The sequence below is a fragment of the Cricetulus griseus genome, chromosome 2 (assembly GCF_003668045.3).
Source record: "Cricetulus griseus strain 17A/GY chromosome 2, alternate assembly CriGri-PICRH-1.0, whole genome shotgun sequence".
Taxonomy (NCBI): Eukaryota; Metazoa; Chordata; class Mammalia; order Rodentia; family Cricetidae; genus Cricetulus; species Cricetulus griseus.
In genome coordinates, this window is record NC_048595.1 from 83,881,906 (window position 1) to 83,907,074 (window position 25,169).

Below are 25,169 nucleotides of genomic sequence, written 5' to 3' on the forward strand. Positions count from 1 at the left end.
AAACTGTCAGGGTCATCAAAAACCAGAAAAGCCTGATAAACTGTGGCAAGCAAAAACAGCCAAAGGAGCACGACTGTGAGATGTAACATGAGGTCCTGGGTGGTGACCTGGAATTGAGACATTAGGCAAAACTATCCAAACTCTGAATAAAGTACTTTGAGTACATAATGTTTATTAAACAATAATGGTTCATTAAATGAGACAAGCATCTCACATTTGTGTAAAATATTGCAACTGGGTGCCGAGTACGTGACAACCTGCTTTCCAGTTTTCACAATAACCCTAAAGCTGTTCTGAAATAAAAAGCATATGTTTTGTTTTGTTTTGTTTTGTTTTTTCAGAAGAAAGTATCACTAGCTGCCCATTTGGCCACATAGGATTCTATTTTAAGGACTTGTTCCACTGCTTTAAAGTGGTTGCATCTTTTTCAGGCATGTTCTTAAGTGACTGGATGGCAGGAAAGAAAAGCCACAGGCTTGAGAGAGCAGACAGGACTTGTGGTAGCAAAAGAGAAGTGGGGGGGGGGGGATATCCCTGAAGCCACACAGATCACTTCAAAACCCTAAAAAAGTTCAGTGTTCACAGCACGTACAGCCTCATCCATCCGTGGTGGGCAAAGGAGGCTGGAAAGTACAGCAGCAACAGGAAAGCTGGGCAGCCCTGGCCATGACTCACACAAGGTCTTGCTGAACCATAAACTGACCTCTGGAGATTCTTATGCTCCAAACTCTCCTAAAGCCCCCAAAGAAAATGGGGTACCAGATAGTGATTATCTCAAATGAAAGGCATTGGAAAACTACTTAATATGTATGTTAGTTATTCAGTCTGAATTTTTAATTATCAGCTGTTAAAAAATAAAAAGCAGGAAGGTTAAGTGTTGGGTCCATATTATGCTGCATCAATACACAGGGGTAAGTGGTTTTCTTGTTTGTGCTTTAAATGAAAAGCTGTGGTTGTGAAGAAACAGTGTGCTGGATTCCTGCCCCTGTCAGCCACAATCTGAAGCATAAGCTTCGCCTTGTTGGCAGGCAGACAAACCTCAAGAAAAAGCAGTTTTGGGGAGACTCACTCGAAGCTTCAATCTTTTTGTTTTTGTTGTTGTTGTTCATTTTTCCAGACACTGTCTCATACCGTAGCTGAGACCAGATGGAACTCATTATGTAATCCAAGATGGCCTTCAACTCACAGTAATCCACCTGCCTCTACCTCCTAAGTATTAGGATTATAGGTGTGAACCAGAACACCTAGCTACCAAACTTCAATCTTTTAAAGAGTTAGGGTGCTCCCCTTTTAATTAAAAAAAAAATTGTCATAATGCAAATCTGAGCCAGGCACAGTAGCTTTACACAGGGCTGAGGCAGGAGGATTGCCACAGGCTTGAGACTAACCTGGGCTAGATAGTGAGTTCTGGGCCAGCTAAGGCAATAAGGTGAGATCTTGTATCAGAAAAAAAAAAAAAAAAAAAATGAAACATGCCTGGTGGTGTATGCCTGTAGTCCCAAATACTCAATAGGATGGTGCAGGCTACAAGTTCAAGGTCAGCCAGGGTAACTTAGTAAAACCCTGTCTCAGAACAATAACAAAAAGAGGGCTGGAGTCCAGCTCAGTATAGAGCAGATGCCCAGCAAGTGTGAGTCACTGCGCTTAATCCTCAGTACAGAATAAGAAAGAGACAGGCAGAGTTGGAGGAGACAGAGATAGAGACCAGGGAAATGGCTCAGTAAGTAAATGCTATCTGCAGAAGCTCACAGGCCAAGTTCAGTAACTGGAAGCATGTGAAAAACGGCATGAGTGGCACACATCTGCAATCCCAGCTTTCCTTCAGTTGAGATGGGAGACGGACACAAGGGACTTGCCCAGAAGCCTATAGACCACCTACTGGAAGTACATGGAGAAACAGAAACAAGAGCAACCGCACATCAACAAGGCAAAAAGCAAGAGCCAACTCCTGAAGTTGTGCTCTGACTTCCAATACACATAGACACACACACACACACACACACACACACACACACACACACACACACACACACACACACACTAATTAGTATTGTTTAACAAAAAAGGAGGATGGGAGAAAAGAGTAAAAACCTATCCACCTCAGCTAAAAAGCTAGAATAGAAATGGGAGACTTGAGGCTGTGAGACACATCACCTCTATCTCACACACACTCTCAGTGGGCGGATTCAGTATAATATCAGACTAAACCCAATACTGCAGAGGCAAAGAACTAAGCAACACCCATGTGAACATAATTCAGGAAAAGCGAGAAACTAGCGGCAGTGACTTACTACCTACGGGAATGAGATGAGTGGGCTGCGATTCTTCCAGTTTGTTCCTCAACCAGTCAAAATCCTGGTATCTCCTTCGAACAGAATATTCTGGCAGGTCAAATTCCACCCGAGTACTCTGCAAATAAGAAGAGAGGAGGGGACATGTGCACAGTGAGTAGGAGTTCATTCTGGCTGGGGAAAAACACACTTTTAGAATAACCAAATAAGGCAAGGACACACTTCCTTCCACCCCTTCACCAGACAAAAGGCAGAATTTACCAGCAGGCTACAAAAGTCAAGGAGTTAGAATAGAGCCCAGCCCAGCACACCTTTAACTCCAGTACTCCGGAGACAGAGGTGGGCAGATTTCTGAGATCAAGGCCAACCTGGTCTACAGAGTAATTTCCAGGAAAGCTAAGGCTATACAGAGAAACCCTGTCTCCAAAAATCAATAAATGAATGGACGGACGGACGGACACACAACAAGGGCACTGTTGAGATATCAGGCAGATCTTTGGTTTTGTTTTTTTGTTTTGTTTTTTTTGTTTTTTGTTTTTTGTTTTTTCCCCTGCCCTCAGGAAATAGAACTCAGCAATTCCTCAGAATTTTCTAGTACATGTGATTCTTTTTCTCCAACTTAACTCTGAGAGGGCAGTTTTTTTTTTCTCCCCAGAATAATACAATTTCAGATATTGCTTCTGAATTGAACCCAAACCCATGAAAAGGAATGATGTCTCAACCTTGTGTTACATATGCTGACAAGCTTTGATGAAGGCAGAGGGAAACAACCAAGTAGAGATGACAGGAGACTGTTCCTGTGGGAGGCAGAGTCTAAGACTTTTGCCAGGTATGGAGGTGCACACCTTCATCTCCAGCACTCAAGGCAAAGGCAAGAGAACTCTGTGAGTTCAAGGACGGACATTCTGGCCAACATAGTGAGTTCCAGGCCAAAGAAGGCAATACAGTGAGATAAAAATAAAACAAAACAAAAAATGAGATATTTTTGCTTCATCCATCATATTCTGCCAGAACAATGACCTTGAAAGCATACTGCATTTTAAATCTAGATAAGGAAACATCTAGAAAAAAAAGCCATTATGTTGCAGAAAATGTTAATGATCTATGAATTTTTAAAGTTTTCTGAAATGTAATTACATCACTTTAATAATAAATCAACATTAAAATTAAGTTATACCATAATACTATTTTTACTTATTAACTCTTATTTCTTCTTGGTCACACCATTGCTCCCTCAAATATGAGATAAAGTACAAGATAAAAATGACCTAAGACAATAAATAAATAAATAAATAAATAAATAAATAAATAAAAAGCCGAGCAGTGGTGGCACGTGCCTTTAATCCCAGCACTCGGGAGGCAGAGGCAGGCAGATCTCTGTGAGTTCGAGACCAGCCTGGTCTACAGGAGCTAGTGCCAGGACAGCCTCCAAAGCCACAGAGAAACCCTGTCTTGAAAAACAAAAAACAAAAACAAAAACAAAAAAAAAGATCTAAGCCACATATTACAAATTTATTCTGTTTTTATCTAAGACTTCCAGAAAAGTCTTTAAAATACCTAAGGAAGAGTCGTCCACCAAACAAGGCTTTGAAAGTTTTTGGCTCTGAGATTATGATGTCATTCTCTCCCCCCCCCCCCCTTGGCCTGAGCAGAAATGGAAAGGGAGTGATGATCCTAAAGGACTGCACCAGCTCCCCATCCAGTCCCTGGCCTGGTGAGTGTCCAGGAAACACAACCTTCACCATGTCAAAGCAGGCAGAGCGGGAAGACTTGGGAGGACACACAACAAGGGCACTGTTGAGATATCAGGCAGATTCCCAGAGGAAGTAGGACTGTGGATCAACTCAGGCTCAGCATGGCAGGATCACCACTGACACTGTGCTGTGCTCTGTGGAGCTTCCTGAGTCTTAGTTTCCTCAACACTAAGAGAGAGACACTTTCAAGACCCCTCCAACACCCAGACTCCAGCAGAAAATCTGTCAGCAGTGATGAGGGAAGGTAACCTGTTTCCATCATGAATAGGCAACCATGGATCTCCTGCCACCTTCCTAAATGTGCCATGATCAAACCTACCACGTTTCTTATTATGTTCATCAAATTAATTCCACAAACCACCATTCATGTAACATCCCTACTCCCTGAAATCAATACTTGGGTAACTACAAAAGGCACAAGTAGCAGCTGTGTTTTGCTTCAAACTTTTCTATATCTGGGGATCTGGCTCCCAGATTACATTTGCTTATTTTAAAACTTCAATAAAAATAATGAATGAAAAATACAAAAATGGATATAGTCCTTTTAAACAGATAACATTTAAATTTACAAACTTACACTTTTTTGCATATTCATTCGGTTTCTGCATCATTTTAATACATCCTGGACACCTTCGTGTCCAGATCTTTAAAATCACTTAACACATATACAATATTCAACTGAGTGACTACAACATAATACCCCCTATTTAAATTGTTTCTGATTTTTTTAATCAATAAACAATGTTACAGTAAACAACACTGGGCTTCTATGCATTAATCCCACTAATTTAGCAACTGTTGGCTTCCACAAACTCAAAAACTAAGACTGTCCCTCTGGTAACACCTAGCATTTATCAATATCCGGAAAAGAGTAACACACAGTCTACAACAGGGTCCCCAACACTGCCAAGCATCCTCAACCTTCCCTGCATCACCAGTTATTAAAAGCTGTAAACACTTTGAAAACTTAACCTCCCTTCGTTCCTGCCAGCTGATCTTGTCACTCTGCCCTGGAGAAAACTGCAGATATAAGCAAAGATCCCTTAACTTCCTGCCACGAGACAAGTTCCCCTTCCTTTTCCCAGAACAACGGGCAGAGTGTGCTTCTACCAGAGGCCAAGCCATATACTTGTCCTCAGCACACATCCCCTTACATACCCAGCAACTCCTGTCCTACTCTCCAATCTTCACCCTACATCTGCTTTTCCCTATGCCGGCCCTGTCTGTTCATCTGGCTCTCCTTCATCCTCAAAACTAAAAACAAGCAAGCTAGACACAGTGACACATATCTGTAATTCCAGCACTTGGGAGGCCAAGGCAAGATGATGAAGAATGAGTTCTATACAAGCCTGGACTACACAGCAAGTTTGAAGTCAGCAAGGCTCTGTCTAACATACTCATACATACGAACATACGAACGCACGAACACACGCACGCACACCCACAGCTTCTCTCTCATTCAAGTGCTCTCTTGTAGTTACTGCTCTTACTGGATGCTGTGTTCTTGCCAACTGAACTGTCAAGCTATGAACACGCACATCTTTTCCCCTTATCTCCCACTCACACTAACCAACTTCAAACCACACCAGTGAAACTGATCAAACAAACCACAGTCACCCAAAGCCTTGTCACTAAGTCAAATGCCCACATGTGATCTTGAACTCCTTATCCAAACCTCTTAGCAGTGTTTATACTCTAGATTACTGGGGTATCTGGTGAGAAACTGGCTAAAGCAAAGGAGCTAGTAATAACAACCAGACATAACCCTGGGCGTGCCTGCAGGGTGACTCCAAATCCACTGGAACTGACAATGAAGACTAGCCATCACAGGAGACGTACTCTGGACTCAAGCTTCAGCCCCATCGGACATCAGCTGCATGTCACTGAGCAATTAAATTCATGTCACTATATCTAAGCTCCATTTAGAAACCAAGAATAGTTGCAATGTTGACTTCACTGTGTGAAGATTAGCAAGACACTTAAAGCACTCTGCACAAAATAAACAATGGGACAGCGGATGAGAGAACAGGACTGCACTCTCAGATGACGGCAAAGTGTGCTGCCTGGGACTTGCTAGCACAAAGTGATACACACATGCAGTCAATGAGCTGGCTACATACAAATGTTCATTTTCATGAAAGAATAGAGGCAATAGCACACTAGGTCACCAATGGTTAATTCTGACTGTGAGTTTATATAGGTATGTCTTCATTTTATTATTTTAGCTTACTTTCATTTTCTAAGTACATAAAATAGAAATTGAAATTTCCATCACAAAACGGATAGACGTGTGGTTAAGTGTCCAATTTGGCTGTTACTGCGCTGACTTTCTAAGAGCCTGCAGAAGAGAGCCAGGAGCTGCTGGACTACAGGGGCTGAAAAGCCCCTGAGAAGGGGCTGTGCTGTGCGGGCCTAGCCATCGAAGAGGAAGGCATGGACGGTGGAGACGGGATGAGCACTCCTTTTCAGAATGTCTTCAGCTAACTTCAGCTCAGTACTGTATCATCAAAAATCTGAATTAGGGGGCTGAGAAGATGGCTCAGTGGTTAAGAGCACTGACTGCTCTTCCAGACCTGGGTTCAATTTCCAGCACACACGACAGCTCCCAACTGTAACTCCAAGAACCAATACTCTCACACAGACAAACATACAAAGCACCAATACACATAAAACTAAATAAACTTTAAAAAGAAAGAAAGAAAAGAATAAATATGTATTAGAGGGGCCAGAGAGGTAGCTCAGTGATAAAGAGCACTGGCTGCTCTTCTGGAAGATGCAGGTTCGAGCCCCAGCGCCCACATGGCAGCGCCAGTTCCAGGGGATGCAAGGCCCTCTCTGGCCTCCAAAGGGCACCAGGCACACACATTGTATGTAGATATATGTGCAGCCAAACATTCATATGCATAAAATAATTTTTTTAATTAAAAAAGAAACAATCTGAATTAGAGATAGGCATAGAAACACAGACTTTCAATGCCAGAACTTAGGGAGTGGAAGTGAGATCTCTGTGAGTCCAGGCCAGCCAGGACTACATAGTGATCCCTGTCGCAATCATCACCATCATCATCATCACATTCATCATTTACAGGATTAAGGGGATTAAAATTGTAGCACTTATGCTATGACCACTAACTCTGCTTGAGGACCTCAGAAGAATGCAAGTCCCAGGTATAGGAACTTGTGGCCCATTTGTACTCTCTCTCATTCCAAGATATCACTATCTATCATGTGAACAGCTTTAAAAAAAAAAAAAAAAAAAGCACTCCAAACACACCAAGATATTGAACCTGGTCTACTTTTAGAAACAGAAGAGCAGGCAACTCTGGGGTTCAGAAGTGCAAGGACAGAGATAATAAAGAGTAAGAATGTAGCAGCAATTGTCACACCCAAGTAAAACCCAGGACTAGAACCTGAAAACCGCAGTTTCTCGGTTACAGGGAATCAAATAATCCCAGGAGAAAGGACAGAAATAAGAACACAGAGTGGGAAAGGTAGGCAAGGAAGGAGAGAGAAGAGACCTCCTAAAGATGGTGAGTTACAGCATAAGCCAGTGAACCAGTTAAACCCTGCAGGGTTTGCTTTAACATTATGTGTGTGGAGTTTTGGGGGTGTGTGCTTCAGGGTACAGGAATCAAGTGGTGTTAGAAAACTGTCAGGTTGGGTCAGCACTGCTGTGCCAAGCAAGGCAGTCACCCGGTCACCAGGCTGCTTACAGCACCGAGTCAAGAAAAACAGGTTTTGCATTTTACTGACTACAGGGTGAAAAGTAAACTCACCCCCAAGAAAAAGTAAACAAATGGAAAGAATCCCTGGAACTATGAACATCACCTAAGACCCCTGAGGAAATCATACACGTGTGAGCACCCACTCAGGGCGATAACAGGGCAGATACACACGGACAGGCAAGCCTTCAAGTGTGAGCCAGGTGCAGAAAGATGGGGTGCAGTGACTTTAAAAAACTGAAAATGGTTTAATGTCCATACACATGAAGGGGAGTGATTTATATAATCCATGCATAATTAGGCAGACACAGAGAGTAAGCTACACGGAGTTATGTGGGCATGGGAAGGGCTTCAAAAACACTATCAAGCAGAAGGAGGTGAGAGAGCAGCACACACGGAAACCAAAACAATGTGCATTGTGTGTGCCAGAGATGAAGAGGAGAGGCAGGCACATGCCACGCTGCAGCAGCTGCTCCTTCTGGTGAGAAGACTGTCGAGCTGACGAGGGGAAGAGAGGGGGGATTCGCACTCTGTATTTGCTCTTTGGAACTGTTTCTGCCCCATGACCATGTAGTTTACTAGTCATGTAATATAGTATTTACTAGTCATTAAAATATAGTATTTCCACCCAATAAGACATGAAGAAATACATAAACATATTTTATTCTGTTTATCTTAGAATTTAAACAGGTATAGAACTTACAAAACTTTTACAATTAAAAAAAAATGTTTATTGGATATAGAGGCACACATTTGTCATCCCAGAGGTAGAGAGGCTGTGGTAGAAGGATCAAGAGTTCAAGGCCAGCCTGGGCTACACAGTAAGACCTTGCTCCCTGCCCCCAAATAAATAATTAATAAAATTTTTTGAAGAAAAAAAAGAGGCCAGGAACACAGCCTGGCATGTGTGAGGCCCTATGTTCAGTTCCCAACACAAAGGGGGTGGGGCGTTGAATAGTAAGAAAAGAGAGATGTGGTTTATCTGAGCTACTAACACCACCCATAAAGGTTCATCCACAAAGGTTCATTAAACATCTGTAATCCCTTCTGCAGTGTGTGGTTTGAAGTGCAGGAAAAACAGACAGACAAAATGGTTTCCTGCCTAAAGCACTTACTTTGTACATACATACATACATACATACATACATACATACATACATACATCATACATACATACATACATCATACATACATACATACATACATACATACATACATACATTCACCACTACCCCTTTGTCCCTCTCTAACCTACCAAGGCCTCCTTCCCCACACCGATTTCTCCCTCACCAAGTCCCCATCCCACTTTCATATCTTTCTGTTTTAAGCATTTTTTAAAATTCTAAAATACAAACACATGGGTTTTCTCCTTAGTAAGAATATGATTTTAGATCAGTAACTTCCTATTAAGGAGCAATGTTGCTCCGCAGCAGGTATTTGGCAATGTCTGAAGGTATTTCTCCTTGTCACAAGTTAGAGTTGGAGATAAGTAGAAGGTGCTACCAGCATCTTGTGGACAGATCCCAGGAACATTCTACAATAGGACAGCCCCCACAAGAAAGAATTGTTCATCCCCAAATGTCAATACTGCCAGCCAAGAAACTCTGCTCTAACTCTAAAATTTTAATACTATTTTAAATATGAAAATGAACTTCAAAAGTAAAATGACAATACAGGTCTGGGGATGTAGTTCAGTGGTAGAACATTCACCTAGCTGGTACAAGGCCTTATGTTCCATTCCCACCATTCCCCCAAAGTGTAAATGTAGTATTTTACAAGTAGAATTAAATGAAGAATATGAACTTTTAGTCTTACAAATCCATATTAGAAACCTAGTTAACAGCCAGACAGTGGTGAAGCACACCTTTAATACCAGCACTCAGGAGGCAGAAACAAGTGGATCTCTGTGAGTTTGAGGCCAGCCTGGTCTACAGAGTGAATTCCAGGACAGGCTCCAAAGCTATAAAGAAACCCTGTCTTGAAAAACCAAAACCAAAATCCAACCCTCCCCCCCAAAAAAGAGGGAGACAGAGAGAGAAACCTAATTATCCATTTTGTTGCCCCACACAAGTTATTCAGTTTCCTCACCTATGAATTTCTAACTAAACATAAACCTTTTAGGATTGGTAGATGGCAGGGCAGAGAGTCACCAGGCATCAGTTTCAGGCCTCTTATTTCTGTCTTTATCTACATTTAGGCCAAATCCTGGTCAGAGACTTAGGCTGGTACACAGTCGTGCATATTGTGAAATGAACACATTAAGCAAAACCACCATATGACACAGAAGTATTACAGAGATTAAATGTTTTATTCAAACGACTTCAACCACAATTTCTCCTCGTTTTAAGGGTAAAAACCTATTATATCATTCTTTTCACCTTTAATGTGCCACTTTCTCTCTTAACTGCAATAAAGTGACCAGAGGAGAGACAGCAAAGGCAGAGGGAGGATCTCAACAGGCCCAGAGCACTGTTCTAGGTGCCTCCTATGGCTGTAATAAAACACCATGACCAAAAGCAACTTGGGAATGAGAGGGTCTATTTGGCTTACACATCCCAATCACAGTTCACCACTGAGGGGAGTCAAGACAGGAACCTGGAGGCAGGGACTGATGCAGGGAGCATGGAGGAAGGCTGCTTACTAGCTTATTCTCCAGCTCATGGTTAGCTAGCTACCTTCCTTCTACCTCACAGGACCACCTGCCCAGGGTTGGCACCACTTACACTGGGCTGAGCTTTCTTACATCAATCATTAATTAAGAAAACACTCCTCAGACTTTCCTACGGGCCAGTCTTATGGAAGTATCTCATTAATTGAGATCCCATCTCCAGATGACCACAGTCTGTATCTATTGCCCAAAGACAAAAGCAAAAAACACAAGCACAAGTGTGAATCCCAACATTCTGAAACAAAGGGACCTACTTTGGTGGTGATCCTGTATGTGATGTAGGTCTCCATCGTACAGACATGCTTCTTGGGATCATCAACCGTGACAAAGAGATCTCTGGTTTCACCATCAATGTCATCATCAAGCTGGAGTCTGTTCAGAAGGGAAGATGGAGAGGCTGGGCTCGAAGTGCCTGCTGGAGTACCGCCATTGGGCAAAATGAGATCCTGGAAGAAGAAAAGAACAGCCTTCCAGATCGTGTGAATGGAGAGCCTTACCACCCACAGCTGCTGCGGCCACACTGAAAAACACCTCAGAAACAATTTCCAAAGCGCTGTACCTCTCTTTACTCCTGTATCTTAAATGAACACGTCAGAGGAAGAACTCAAGCAGGACCTGATAGAGAAATGCTGCTTCCTGGCTTGCTCAGCCTGCTTTCTGATACACCCCAGAATGACCTGCCCAAAGTACCTTCCACAGTGGGCTCAATCCTCCCACATCAATCATTAATCAATACAATGCCCCATAGACTTCTATAGGCCAATGTGATGGAGGTGTCTTCTAGATTGAGGTTCATTTTCCCAGATGGCTCTAGCTTATGTCAAACTGACAAAAAGCTTACCAGATCTTAGCCCATCATACCATCTGTCCTCTGTTGTATTTGATTTAAAGTTCCACAGTGGAAAAAAAATGATTAAAGAGATTAGCAGAGGGAGGGAGACAGGGGAGGGAGGGGAGAGAAGAAGGGAGGGAGGGAGGGGAGGGGAGGGGAGGGGAGGGGAGGGGAGGGGAAGACAGAATGACTGCAAAACAATAGCTCTCACTCTCTACTTTGGGATGAAGGCCTAAGCCTACCTGGATAAATTACATGTTAAGAATTTGTTACAAATATATTTTTAATCTATATTTTATTTTTGTTTTTTTTTTTTTGAGACAGGGTCTCTCTGTATAGCCTTGACTGTCCTGGAACTCATTCTGTGGACCAGGCTTGGCCTTGAACTCAAGAGATTCACCTGCCCAGTCTTTTGTTGTTGTTGTTTATTTTATTTTGTTCTATTTATGTTTGCAAATATAGCATTTTTTAAAAGGCTGTAGTGGTTTGAAAGAAAATGGTTCCTACAGTCTCCATAAGGAGTGGCACTATTAGGAGCTATGGTCTTCTTGGAGTAGGTGTGACCTTGTTAGAGGAATTGTGTCACGGGGTGGACTTTCAGGTTTCAAATGCTCCAGCCAGGCCCAGTGTCTGTCTCTTCCTGCTGCCTACTGATCCAGATGTAGAACTCTAAGCTGCTTCTCCAGCAACATGTCTATCTGTGTGCCATCATGGTTCCCACCATGACAATAATGAACTAAACCTCTGAAACTGTAAGCCAGCCCCAGTTAAATGTTTTCCTTTATAAGAGTTGCCGTGGCCATAGCTCTCTACACAGCAATAGAAAACTTAACTAAGACAAAGGCCGTGGATATTTAAGGCCCAGTTTCACAGTTCCTCTGTTGTGTTAGGACCCTGTCTAGCAGAAGATAGGAAGACCTCTGAGTATTTCCTCAGAAATCACTGGATACAAAGACTAAGAATGTGGCAAAAAAAAAAAAAAAAAAAAAGCGACAAGTAGAAAGGCATTGGTGACCCCAGATCATAGGGTAGGATCAAGGAAGTGCTCTCGGAGCTCTGATCTGTTTCCTAGGAGTCACCTCAGCAGTCACATCCATGAGCTACAGCTGACCAGAGGAGACCCCAAAGAAGAAAGATAAGAAAAAGCAGAGGAAAGAATGGCCTGGGGTCAAGAGAAATGCCATCTGGCTCAGTGGGTGACAGACATACACAGAAGGTTCTCCCCCGTGCCTCCCATCTGCACAAACTACATACAGATCATTTAATCATATTCTTTTTTTTAATTTTTTAAAGATTTTATTTATTTATTATGTATACAACATTCTGCTTCCATTTTTTATCTGCACATTCGAAGAGGGCACCAGATCTCATAATGGATGGTTGTGAGCCACCATGTGGTTGCTGGGAATTGAACTCAGGACCTCTGGAAGAGCAGTCAGTGCTCTTAACCTCTGAGCCATCTCTCCAGCCCTTAATCATATTCTTAAGGCAGTGTCAAAAATAAAAGATTTGCCAGGTGCAGTGGTACATGCCTTTAATTGACACTGGGAAGGAAGGCTGAAGCAGGTGAATCCTCTGTGAGTTCAAGGCTAGCTTGGTTCATACAGTGAGTTCCAGGACAGCTGGGGCTATGTAATAAAGAGACCCTGTCTCAAAAACACAGAACAAAAAAAATTTAGTTTTTGTAACTATTAAAAGGGTGCCATCTTTTGTAGTAGGCTTTCTCTTCGGACCACCAACCAGGTCCCAAATAAAGACATGGAGACTTCTTATTAGTTATGAATGCTCAGCCTTATCTTATGCTTGTCCCATTATCTCTTGCAACTTAATTTAACTTGTTTTTCTTCATCTAAGTTTTACCTCAGAGCTTTTCTTTCATTCTGTATGTCCTACTTTCCTGCTCCCTCCATGTCTGGCTGGCTGGCAGCTGCCTGGCTGGCTGGTCCCAGATGTCACCCTCTTTCTCCTTTGTTCTCTTCTCTCCAGCCAGGATTCTTCCTACTACTTATTCTCTCTGCCTGCCAGCCGCGCCTTTCCCTCTACTACCTAGCTATTGGCCATTTGGCTTTTTACTAGACGAATCGGGTGCCTTAGGCAGGCAAGGTGAAACAAATGCAACACATCTTTACGTAGTTAAACTAATAGTCCACAGCAATCTTTATAACTATGATTCCAATGCGAGCAGCATGAAAAGCAGCCAGCTGGGTGTGGTGTGGATATGAAGGCAGAGCCTTGCTACTGCAGCTGCTGCTGACCTTCTCAGAACACCTAAACTACAGGGCAAGCTTGGAGGGTCACACTCAGGGTCTGGAGGTCTGGGAGAAGACATTGTCTCTGGGACTCTGGGATAGCCATGACTGCCCCTTCTATAAAATTTTAAGCATGGACGACAGGCAAGTCACCTTGTTAGACTCCCCAAGTGCCCACCTTTACATGTATCAACACTAGAGCACTGGCCTCAGAACAGCTCAGTCAGTGGCTAATCACTGCACAAAAGAAATAAAGAAATCAAACCCTTGGCCAAACAAGCCAATCAGCTCAAATACTGGTCTTTTGTGATCTAGCCAGGCTAAGTCTGGAAGACCCCATGTTGTCATATACTTTGTTTGAAATCCACCCATAAAGGAGTGTCAATGTCAATGTCACCAAATATGCCCGATTCTCTCTCTCTCTCTCTCTCTCTCTCTCTCTCTCTCTCTCTCTCTCTTCTCTCTCTCTCTCTCTCTCTCTCTCTCTCTCCTCTGCCCCACTCTTCTCCACACTTGGAAGGAACCTGCACTGAAGCAACTGTCAATATTAGTCATTGATCTAGAGGCTGAATAGATAGATGGCTCAGGAGTTAAGAGCACTTCCTGCTCTTGCAGAGGACCAAGGTTTAGTTCCCACCTGGTAGCTCACAACTGTCTGCAATTCCAGTTCCAAAGGACCCAAAGTTCTTTCATCCCATCGGCAGGCACCATGCACAAGTGCACACATGTGGTGCATACACATACATGCAGGCAAACAAACATTCTTACATACAAAATAAAAATAAGTATTTTAAATCATTGATTTATACAACTGACTTATCCACAAACAATGCTTCCCCTGTGTGTGCATGTGCTAGTGTAATTATCTATCTGGCTTCTCTTGCCTGATCTACAGAGACTCTATACCAACTCTCCTAGGTTTGTCCCTAGGGACCTCAGCCAGTAACCTTGAGGAATAGAATCTGAAATGCCCTGACCAGTATAGTAAGAGTCAGGCAATCAAATCCTCAAATCCAGTCACAACCAAATCTTATGGTAGCAGCACCATCTATGACTAACATGAGCTGCAGACACTAGAGCAGGTACTCTTAGGCTAAGTTATCATCAATCAGTTCTCCATAGCACAGCTACAGTGCTTCTAAAATAAATCTAAATCCAAGGCTAGAGAAATGACTCAGAAATTCAGAATATTTGATGTTAGCAGAGAACACCCACATAGGGTGGCTCACAACTGCCTGGGACTCCAGCACTAAGGGACCTGACACCCTATTCTGGTGTCCTCAAGTACCTGCACTCATGTGCACAAACTCACACTAAGACACACACATATGTCTATAAATTAAAAATAAATTAATAAATATAGCAAGTTCCAAGACAGCCAGGACTATACAGTGAGATCCTGACTAAAAACAATAAATAAAATTACTTTAGAAATATAAATCAAACATGCTGCTTCCTTGCCTAAAATTCTCAAAACTGGAAGTTGGAGAGATGGCTCAGTGGTTAAGAGCACCAGCTGCTCTTCTAGAGGTCCTGAGTTCAATTCCTAGAAAGCACATAGTGGCTCATGACCATCTCTAATGGGATCTGATGCCCTCTTCTGCCACGAAAGCATACATGCAGACATATACATAAATAAATAAATATTTAAAAACAAATCTCAAAGCCATCCCATTACACAAAGTCTAAACTCACTCCCAGAGAGTGGACACTGCTAGCCCTCACCCCTCCTCTCCCCCTCCCCCAGTTCCTCCTGCTCTGGATCCCTGGCCTTCTGGCTGTTCCTGGCCTCGGGCCCTTGGCACGTATGCTCTCTCTCCCAGATCCCAATGTGGCTACTCCCTCTCTTCATACATGTTGCTGCTCAAATAATACCCACTTGAGAGGTATTCTCCGTCCACAAAACTAAAAATAACCCCTTATCCTTTCATCACTCTTCAACTCCTTCTCCAGCTTTGTTTTCTTGGCAGGATTATCATATTTGAACTTTTATTACATATTCACTGATTTGACTGTCTGACTCTCTACTCATCTGTCAATTCTGTGAAAGCAAAGACCAGCCATATAGTGGGTACTCAAAAGAATGTGACAGATAAGTCTCAGAAATGACCCAACTAGATCTTTTGCCAACAGAAGATACCCAATAGGCACCTGTGGAGTGAGAACACCTTCAATGGTAACCTGAGCCACATGGCCCATTTTAAAAGCCTAACTCTACCAGCAGTGAGATAATACTCTAGTTCTCTCATTTGCAATAAGAGTACAGCAGCACAAAGTCAGTATACAGAAAGTAACTGGAGGAGTGTGTGTGAGCAATGAGAACATGGGAAGATGCCATGTTCTGTTCAGTTTAAAAAATAAAAATAAAAACAAAGTTTGTTTTGTCAAGTACCCTTACATTTCCTTACAAACTGTGGGGCTGGGTTCACCACAGGCACATCACTGTTACTATAAAGAAAAATCACAATACAGACATGGCTGTACCTCAAATTCATTTTCTTATTGGTTTTATCATGCCAATACCTACCTACAAAAGCCCCTGTGAAGTGTGGTAATTTATTGCTGATGAATACACAAAAAAACATTCATTGCACCAGTCATGATGGTGTTCACCTTTAATCCCTGCACCCAGGAGGCAAAGGCAGGTGGATCTCTGTGAGTTCAGGGCCAGCCTGGTCTACAGAACGAGTTCCAGGACAGCCAGGGTACACAGAGAAACCCTGTCTCTAAAAACAAACAAACAAAAAAACCAAAAAAAAAAAAAAACCCTCACTGCTGTAAAATGTCAACTCACCTGTAGTTGTAAGAACATCCATTCCTCTGTTTCCTGTCCCTCACCCTATACCCTAGAAACACAGAGAGAGAGAGAACTGCATTGCTTCACAAACTCCTCTGGTTCAAGGAATTTCCACTTCAAGATCTGTTTTGGCCAGTGGCTGGCAAGATAACTAACATACAACTCTGGCGAGATTCTTTGCTATGTTAAACATGAGGTTCATAAGCAGAGAGGCATCTACTGGGAGCCAATATGGATGCAGTAAAAACACAAATCATGCTAACATGGTCCAGTTTCTCTTTTGACACCACTGGGGAAATGTGAGCAACATGAAGATGTCATTTCAGAACAGTACGGCAGAGCAGCTCAAGGTGAATCACAAGAGAAAAGGACAGCACTTGTCCACAGCCTGTACCTGCCCAGTTTGTCCTAAGGGAACTACAGACACCTGAAGAATGAATGTGTCCTACACAAATCAAACAGGATACTCATGACTGATGACTTTGCTGTAAAGTTAAACCTACTATGGAGAATCAACTCAAAGGGAAAAAATAATCTCAAAAACAGGTTTGTCAAAGATACTCAACAGAAGAGAACAGGGAACACAATAAAACCTGGAAAATGACCAGGACTGATAGAGTTTACAATAGCAAGACAGACAAAATGCTATACACTCATTATAAAATTATAAATCCAAGCTGGGCATAGAGGAGCATGTGTGTAATCGTAGTACTAGGTAGACAGAGGCAGGAGGATTTCAAGTTTGAGGCCAGACTACATTATATAACAAGACTCTTGTTTAAAAAACTAGACAGATAGATAAAAATTATAAATCTAGACTTCCAGACAGTCTCAGTGAGTTAAGTACCATAGCTTACTTCCTCCCCACCCTAACCCCTAGAGGCTAACCGAGCATCTAAAGAATGGGAGACAAAAAGAAATAGGGAAACAAATAACAGGAAAAGCAATGTGACTCTGGGAACCAGAGAGAGTGCCACCCAAGTGCCAGATTTTCTAAAATGTTCTACTAGATATGATTGGGACACTGCTGAAAAGGGAACCGAGAGGCACCTTTAATAGTTTTTAAGGCTACTTAATTGTCACTGAGACTTGCAAAAAAGTAGAAAATGTCTTTATACAACCCCCTCATATGCACCCTAATTTTAAAATGCAGTTGTAGCGGCCTGGGGGTGGGGTGGGATGTGGTAGGCAGGATAGTGAGACAAAGGAAGGCTTCTGGCTGAGATTCTGTACAAGGACCACAAAAAACGAGTTACTCTGTGAGGATCTCCAGCAGGGGGCGCCCTTCTCACAAGGCTTCTGGTGCATCTTTAGGGGCTGATGAGTCCAGTCAAACATAGCTGAAAACACTGAAGTGTGTGGGGCTCTGCCACAGAAGACAGGCCCACTGGGAACCTGGACATTGAGATGAGCCAAACTGACTTTCACCAGCTGGAATGCCCAAGGCTTGCCTTCCTTTCCCCCAGCCTTTTCCTGTTTTGTTCAAGTGGTTACAAGAATCCAAAAAGACAGTTCTAGCAACATCAAGCAGAAACAGAGACAAGCCAATAATCCACATGTTCTGATGTGAGGCCAATAACAGACCTGTGTTATTACCACAAACACTGAGTAAACAACCAAAAAGAAAGTAAAAATCTTAAGCCTGCATTATCTCATCACTCTGACCCAAGAAAACAAACATGGAGAGGCAGAGTTCACATCGCAGATAAATGCATGTATGAAAAGCTTTATCCACGAAATGAACACATCCCACTTTGTGCTCCCATTAAAAAAAAAGTGAGAAAACTTAAAACATATACTGAAAACAAGAAAAAGCAACAGAACTAAAATTTAATTCTCTTAAAAGATACATTAGATAAAGTAGAACTTACAAAGCCTGAAAATACGGAAAGAAGAAATAATAACTATTTAGATCTTAACTCTACATATGATTATAAGTTATGAATGTATTACAATAACTACACCAATAAGTCCAGAAAGCCATACATGCTTCGCAGCATTAGGCAAGGAGGGACAGACACGCAGCAAAGTGAAACTGGATAGCAACAGAAAACCTGGAAACAATAACCACAAAGTCCCAGTGGTTTTACAGGTGAGCTTGCCAAGCTCAAAAAGTGCTACCTCTTTTTCTCCACGTCCTCTCCAGCATAGATTGTCATTGGTATTTTTGATTTTAGCCATTCTGACAGGCGTGAGGTGGTATCTCAGAGTTGTTTTTGAGTTGCATTTCTCTGATGGCCAAGGATTTTGAGCACTTTCTTAAGTGTCTTTCAGCCATTTCAGATTCCTCTGTTGAGAATTCTCTATTTAGTTCTGCACCCCACTTTTTAATTTCATTGTTTGGTGTTTTGGTGGCTAGCTTCTTGAGCTCCTTATATATTTTGGAAATCAGTCCTCTGTCAGATGTGGGATTGGTGAAGATCTTTTCCCATTCTGTGGGTGGTCGTTTTGTCTTACCGACTGTTTCCTTTGCCTTGCAGAAGCTTCTCAGTTTGAGAAGGTCCCATTTATTAATTGCAGACCTCAATGTCTGTGCTACTGGCTTAATGTTCAGGAAGAGGGCTCCTGTGCCAATTTGTTCAAGGGTAATTCCCACTTTCTCTTCTAGAAGATTCAAAGTGGCTAGATTTATGGTGAGATCTTTGATCCATTTGCACTTAAGTTTTGTGCATGGTGACAGGTATGGATCTATCTGCAATTTTCTACATGTCTAAATCCAATTGTGCCAGCACCATTTGTTGAAGATGCTATCTTTTTTCCATTGTATAGATTTAGCATCTTTGTCAAAAATAAGGTGTTCATAGGTGCATGGGTTAATATCAGGGTTTTCAATTCGATTCCATTGGTCTATCTATTTTTGTGCCAATACCAAGCTGTTTTCAGAACTATGGCTCTATAGTAGAGCTTGAAGTCGGGGATGGTGATGCCTCCAGAAGATCCTTTATTGTAAAGAGTTGTTTTGGCTATCCTGGGTTTTTTATTTTTCCATATAAAGTTGAGTATTGTTCTTTCAATGTCTGTGAAAAACTGTGTTGGGATTTTGATGGGGATTGCATTGAATCTGTAGATTGCTTTTGGCAGGATTGCCATTTTTACTATGTTAATTCTACCTCTTGGGAGTGTGAACTTTTAAGAACACTCTGGAAATCAGTATGGCGGTTGCCTAGAAAAATGGGAATCAGTCTACCTCAAGATCCAGCCATTCCTCTCTTGGGTATATACCCAAATAGTGCATGTTCATACAACCAGGACATATGTCAACCATGTTCATAGCAGCATTGTTTGTAATAGCCAGAACCTGGAAGCAACCTAGATGCCCCTCAACTGAAGAATGGATTGAGAAAATGTGGTACATTTATACAATGGAGTACTACTCAGCAGAAAAAAGCAATGGAATCTTGAAATTCACAGGCAAATGGATGGAACTAGAAGAAACCATCCTGAGTGAGGTAACCCAGTCACAAAAAGACAAACATGAGCCCTCATCCAGTGGCTGATGGAAGCAGAGACAGACATCCACATATATACACTGAGCTGAAATCTGGAATTTAGTTGAAGAGAGGGAGGAATGAAGAGCGAAGGGGTCTGTACCAGGTTGGAGAAACCCACAGTAACAGTTGGCCTGAACAAGGGAGAATACATCGACCCCAGATGCTGTCTGGGAGGCCAGTACAAGACTGATCCAGTCCCCTGAATATGGATGTCAATAAGGAGGCCTCTGCACTCCAGGAAGCTTCTGGTAGTGGATTAGTATTTTTTCCCTGGTGCAAGAAGGGACTTTGAGAGCCCATCCCACATGAAGGGATACACTCTGGTCCTGGACACATTGGGAAAGGCCCAAGCCCAATACAGGAAGATTTGGAGGACACTGCAGAGCCCCCGTTGAGGGCCCTACCCTGCCTAGGGAGTGGTGGGTGGATGGGGTGGGGGGTAGGTTGAGAAGGGAAGGGGGTGAGCGTAGGGAGAGGGAGAAGGGACTTACACGTGAAACAAGCTTGTTCCCTAATTTGAACTAATAAATAAATTTTTAAAAAAAAGTGCTACCTCATTCAAATATTCTGAGACACACAAGAAACCTTCCAAGTCACCTTATTAACCAATAATCTCCTATCAAAATACTGTGACAAAGAAGGAAACTATTATATATAGCAACAATAAAGCTAAAGCCATGGCTTGTATGTTAGTTTTACCAAATGTAATGAAGTGCCATAAAATAGGCCAACACACCCAGCTCCATAAATTTGGTTAATTAATTAATTTACAAGGCAAGAGATTGAACCTAGCCCTAACTCTACCACTGAGCTACATCCCCAGCTCTTAAAAGAACTTTTTAAAAAGATGGGGGCCAGCCAGGCGTTGGTGGCGCACGCCTTTAATCCCAGCACTTGGGAGGCAGAGGCAGGTGGATCTCTGTGAGTTCGAGGCCAGCCTGGTCTCCAGAGTGAGTGCCAGGATAGGCTCCAAAGCTATACAGAGAAACCCTGTCTCAAAAAACCAAAAAAAAAAAAAAAAAAAAAAAAAAAAAAAAAAAAAGAATTGTAGGCAAATGGATTGTTGATGGCAACCATGTCCACAAGATCCAAAGTGTTTACTGGCATCATGGCATCATTCACTGGTAAATGGGAGCCACTCTATTAAAATCTCTAAGTAAAATTAAGGATTTGGAGAAGGAAAGTTCCTAAGTATATTAAATACTATCAGAAATGTCAGCAATGAACCTTGAAAACCTCATTCTAAGTGAAGGAAGCCAAACACAAAAGGCCACACATGCTATGATCCATGTATATTAACTGTAAGCACAGGCATGTCCTCAGACACAGAAAGCAGACTTCTGGTTGTCAGGGACTGAAAGGAGCATAGAACAGGGACTGGTGGCTCAATAGGGGTGGTGACAAAACTATTTTGGAGTTAGACAGTAATAGTGGTTTCACAGTTGTATGAACACACTACAAGTCAACTATACAGTTGACAATATTGAAACTTCATCCTGTGTGAATTATATCTCAATAATAATGATACTACACAGCAAACTGTGAAACACTGTTGAGGCACATCTACTAAATTTAGAAAGAAGAGCCTTTTTCAAGGAGGAGGAGTGTTGAGGCAGGGTCTCATGGAGCCCAGGCTAGCCCAGAACTCACTATGTAGTGAGGATAACCTTGAGCTCCTGACCCTCCTACTTCAGCCTCCCAGTGCCAGCTCCAGAACTAAGATTCTGACACCCAGTGTTGCCACTGTTCAGAACCTGGAGACAATGCAGTGATACATTGAAAATACCTGAAAACATGCAGTGATCAGCTACACTGCTTCATGGCAAGCCAAGTTTCCCCAAATTAACAGAAAATTTAATACAAGTAACAGTGAAACAATATCTTTAGCACACTTGGAAATGATAAATGAAAACAATGAATTTACTAAATATTATTAAGTGAAAAACAGTAGACAACACAGAGGTGACAGTCGGTGGACACCCAAGTGACTCCAGCAAGAGGATCACACATTCTTACTATTACCAAATGGTTTCTTGTAGCACAAATAATAAAAACTGAAGATCACAGAAGCAAAACAGCTACGTCACTAGAGAGTTCTTATCTCTACCAAGGCTGGGGCGATCCTGTCCTCAAAACGTGGCTGGAGACTAATTGCCTAAGACTAAATGCCAAATGCCACCTCTGAAACCCTGCTCCTATCTTATATATCTCTCTAGTGCTGGGATTAAAGGCATGAGCTTTGTTTCTCTTCTAGAATGATTCGCTCTCATGTAGCCCTGGGTGGCCTTGAACTCAGAGATCCATCAGCCTTTGTCTCCTGAGTCCTGGGATTAAAGGTGTGTGCCACCACTGCCTGGCTTCTACGGCTGTGGCTAGCTTTGCATTTTGGTCTCCAGGCAAGCTTTATTAGATCATAAACAATAATTTCTCACAGAAAAACAGCCCATACCACTGGCTTTGGGTTAGGTCATGTGACTTGCTCCAGCCAATGGCAAACAAATGAAAGCAGCAAGCTGGTCTCTTGCTCTCTTTCCTCTGACTAGCATGTACCCAGAAGGGACTGCTCCTTCAAAAACCTAGGACTTGGGAAAAGTGAGTGCAGCTGACTCACAGCCAGAAAACACAACATGGCCTATAAATTAATGTTTGTTGCAAACTTTTGAGCTTTGGGGGTTGTTTGTTGCTTCAGTAAAGCTGACTAGTGCATACCATTATAAAAATGTCTGTATAATTTTCTAAAATGTAGAGAGAAAATGATGACACAAACAGTAGAGAATTTTAAAGGCATTACCTGTTTAAACCTGGAGTTATTAAAATTAAACTAGTATGTACAAGTTTTTGACCCTCCTTCCTTATTAGTAGTAGCAAAAGGTTCAGTTTCCCTACCACTGTCCTAAAGACACTATGTCAAATATTCTCTAAAACCTCCACAACTGTTTGCACACATCCATCAAGTTCTGGGGCGACCACAGTCTGTTTTCCAGGCTGTAGTTTTCCAGGAGTAGTTTACACCTTCCTGCTCTGGATGCTGAGCACTTCCTATATGACAAATCTTCCTTATATGTGGGCTCCCAGGCTCCCTGTCTCCACACTCAAAGGCTGACAAGGCTTTTAAGAAACTGAACATGCTTCCTGAGAGAAAGCCTGCCCTTTAAATTGCATCCATCGGCCCCACAGAATACCTTCACATGAACTTCAAAATCAAAGAGCCCCAGTTCACATTCTTTGGCAAGCTTTCCATATCTGTTATTGGATTCTTGAAGGAATCTCAAGACTTTAGTCCTGACTCTGAACATTCTTAGAAGTGAGGATTTTGTCTAACTCTCAGATTAATTTAAACATGATTCCCACAAGTCTTCTAAGGAAGAGACATTATTTCAAGAACATAGTGAGCATCTAAGAGATGTCAGCCAAAGAGACGATGCAGGGCTACTGAAACAGAGGACCAAGACCATCTGTGTTTAAACAACTCAGTCTAGCTGGGGTATGAATGCCAAAACCTGTAACGATAATGCAAAGCAAAACTGATTGAAACTGCTCTGTGCATCAAAGGGTGAGAGCAAAGGCTGCTTTGACAGCTTGAGAAGAATGAGGATGCTTGCCAAATGGAAAAACAAGGCTAGGGTGGTATACAGTCTGGACATTCCAGGCTGAGGAGTCACCACCGCTAAAGGAAGAGAGGTATTCTCAAAAGCTCATCCAAAAATGAATAATAACTAAGGGCCACAGCAAGAAGACAGCTACTACAGGTGCAATGGATGATCCTGACTGACAACTTGACAGGATTTAGGATCACCATGGGGGGGGGGGGAGGAGAATGCTGAATCACTATGGAAACACACCTGAGGGCATGTCTGCAAGGGAGTTTCTAGGTTAGCTTAGCTGAGGTGGGAAGAGCCACCCTCAATGTGGGCAGCATTGTCCTATGGACTGAGGCCCTGGGTTGAATAAAAAGAATGGGAGCTGGGCAGCATCGTTCATCTCTCTCTCTTTCCTGAACACAGCCACCTCATGCTCCTGCCTCCATGCCTTTCCCATCCTGATGAACTGGAGCCTCACACTGTGAGCCACATGTAACCCTTCTTCCCTTAACTTGCTTTTCTCGGGTATTTTGTCTGGTCGTTGTATGGGCATGCCACCAGGCAGACTTCAAAGTTCAAGTATACAGCTTTCTAAGAAAACAGAGTAGGCTTTCTCAATTCTGCCTAAAAACACAGCTCTACCTAAAAGACAGCTCATTTATGCCCACCTCCAACCTGTTCTCAGGATCCTGCCAACCAAAACTCCCAAACCTGAGAAAACTGTTCATTCTTATTCAGGGCATTTCTGCACCCACATCACACAAGGCCTTGGGGCATAGAACCTCCAGAAGTCATCATGGCTATTTGTTCTATAGTTAAAGGAAAAGACTCTGTAGTGCCAGGTACGAGGTCATTCAAGTGACATAAAGAACACAGGTCTCGTGTATGGCCGTGCAACACACTTGTGGAGCACTGTCCTCCAAGCACAACAGCCACTGGCATCTTATCAGAGGAGTGGTGACCACCCAAAAGAGACCTTCAAAACAGGGGCTGCTGATGTGTCCCAGGGAAGGCAGGGTCACTAGACCCTCATCTGAGATTTGAGCCACTCCCTCCAGTACTCCTCCCTCCCAGCTGGATTCAACCCTGCCCCAACCTGCACAAGACCTAGGAGCTACTCAGTCAGGTGTCCCACCTTCTGACATTACAACACAAAGTTGTCATCCACACAATTCAGGCTCAAGAAGCAGCAATGAAGTTACAAAAAAAAAAAAATCACACACACACAAAAAAATCTCAAGTTTTTAGTAAGTTTACAGTTTTGTGTTGGGCCCCATTCAGCTATCCTGGGGTACATGAAGTCCACACCCATCAGCTAGAACACACAGAGGATAAACTAAAGGATGCTCCATCTACGCTGCTATGGTGAAGGGTGAAGGAGAGATGAGCCTTTTTGGTGATACGGCTATTCGGGGGTCACCTACAACCCTGTTAAGTAAACCCAAATAAACTCATTGGTTCACTAAGCTAATTGAAATGGAATCATTAATTTGGTTTGTCATTGGTACCCTACCCTGGAAGGAACATAGACATTTTTTACATGTCCCCAGAGAAAGTTAAGGCAGTAACTACAACTCAAGTCTCCTTATATGGGAGGAGGTTCTAGCATAGCTTCTATTTACTTTATGTGCAGGAGTGTTTTGGCTGCATGTATGAATTGCAACATGTGCATGCAGTGCCTGGAGGCCAGAAAAAGGCTTTGAATCCCCTGGAATGAGAGTTATGGTGAACATCCATGGGTTGCTGGCAACCTGACCTAGTCCTCTGCAAGAGCAGCGAGTGCT

At 42.6% G+C, this 25,169-nt stretch overlaps 1 protein-coding gene across 1 annotated transcript in view; it reads right to left on the reverse strand.

Annotated features, from left to right (window-relative positions):
• The window catches only part of Snx30 (sorting nexin family member 30), a 101,549-nt gene that overhangs the window by 42,796 nt on the left and 33,584 nt on the right, over positions 1–25,169 (reverse strand). Inside the window, exons 2-3 of the mRNA XM_027402992.2 lie at positions 10,690–10,881; positions 2,299–2,409 (exon numbers count right to left, since the gene is read on the reverse strand). Coding sequence (XP_027258793.1) covers positions 2,299–2,409; positions 10,690–10,881 — 303 coding nt within the window. The remainder of the gene's footprint in view (positions 1–2,298; positions 2,410–10,689; positions 10,882–25,169) is intronic.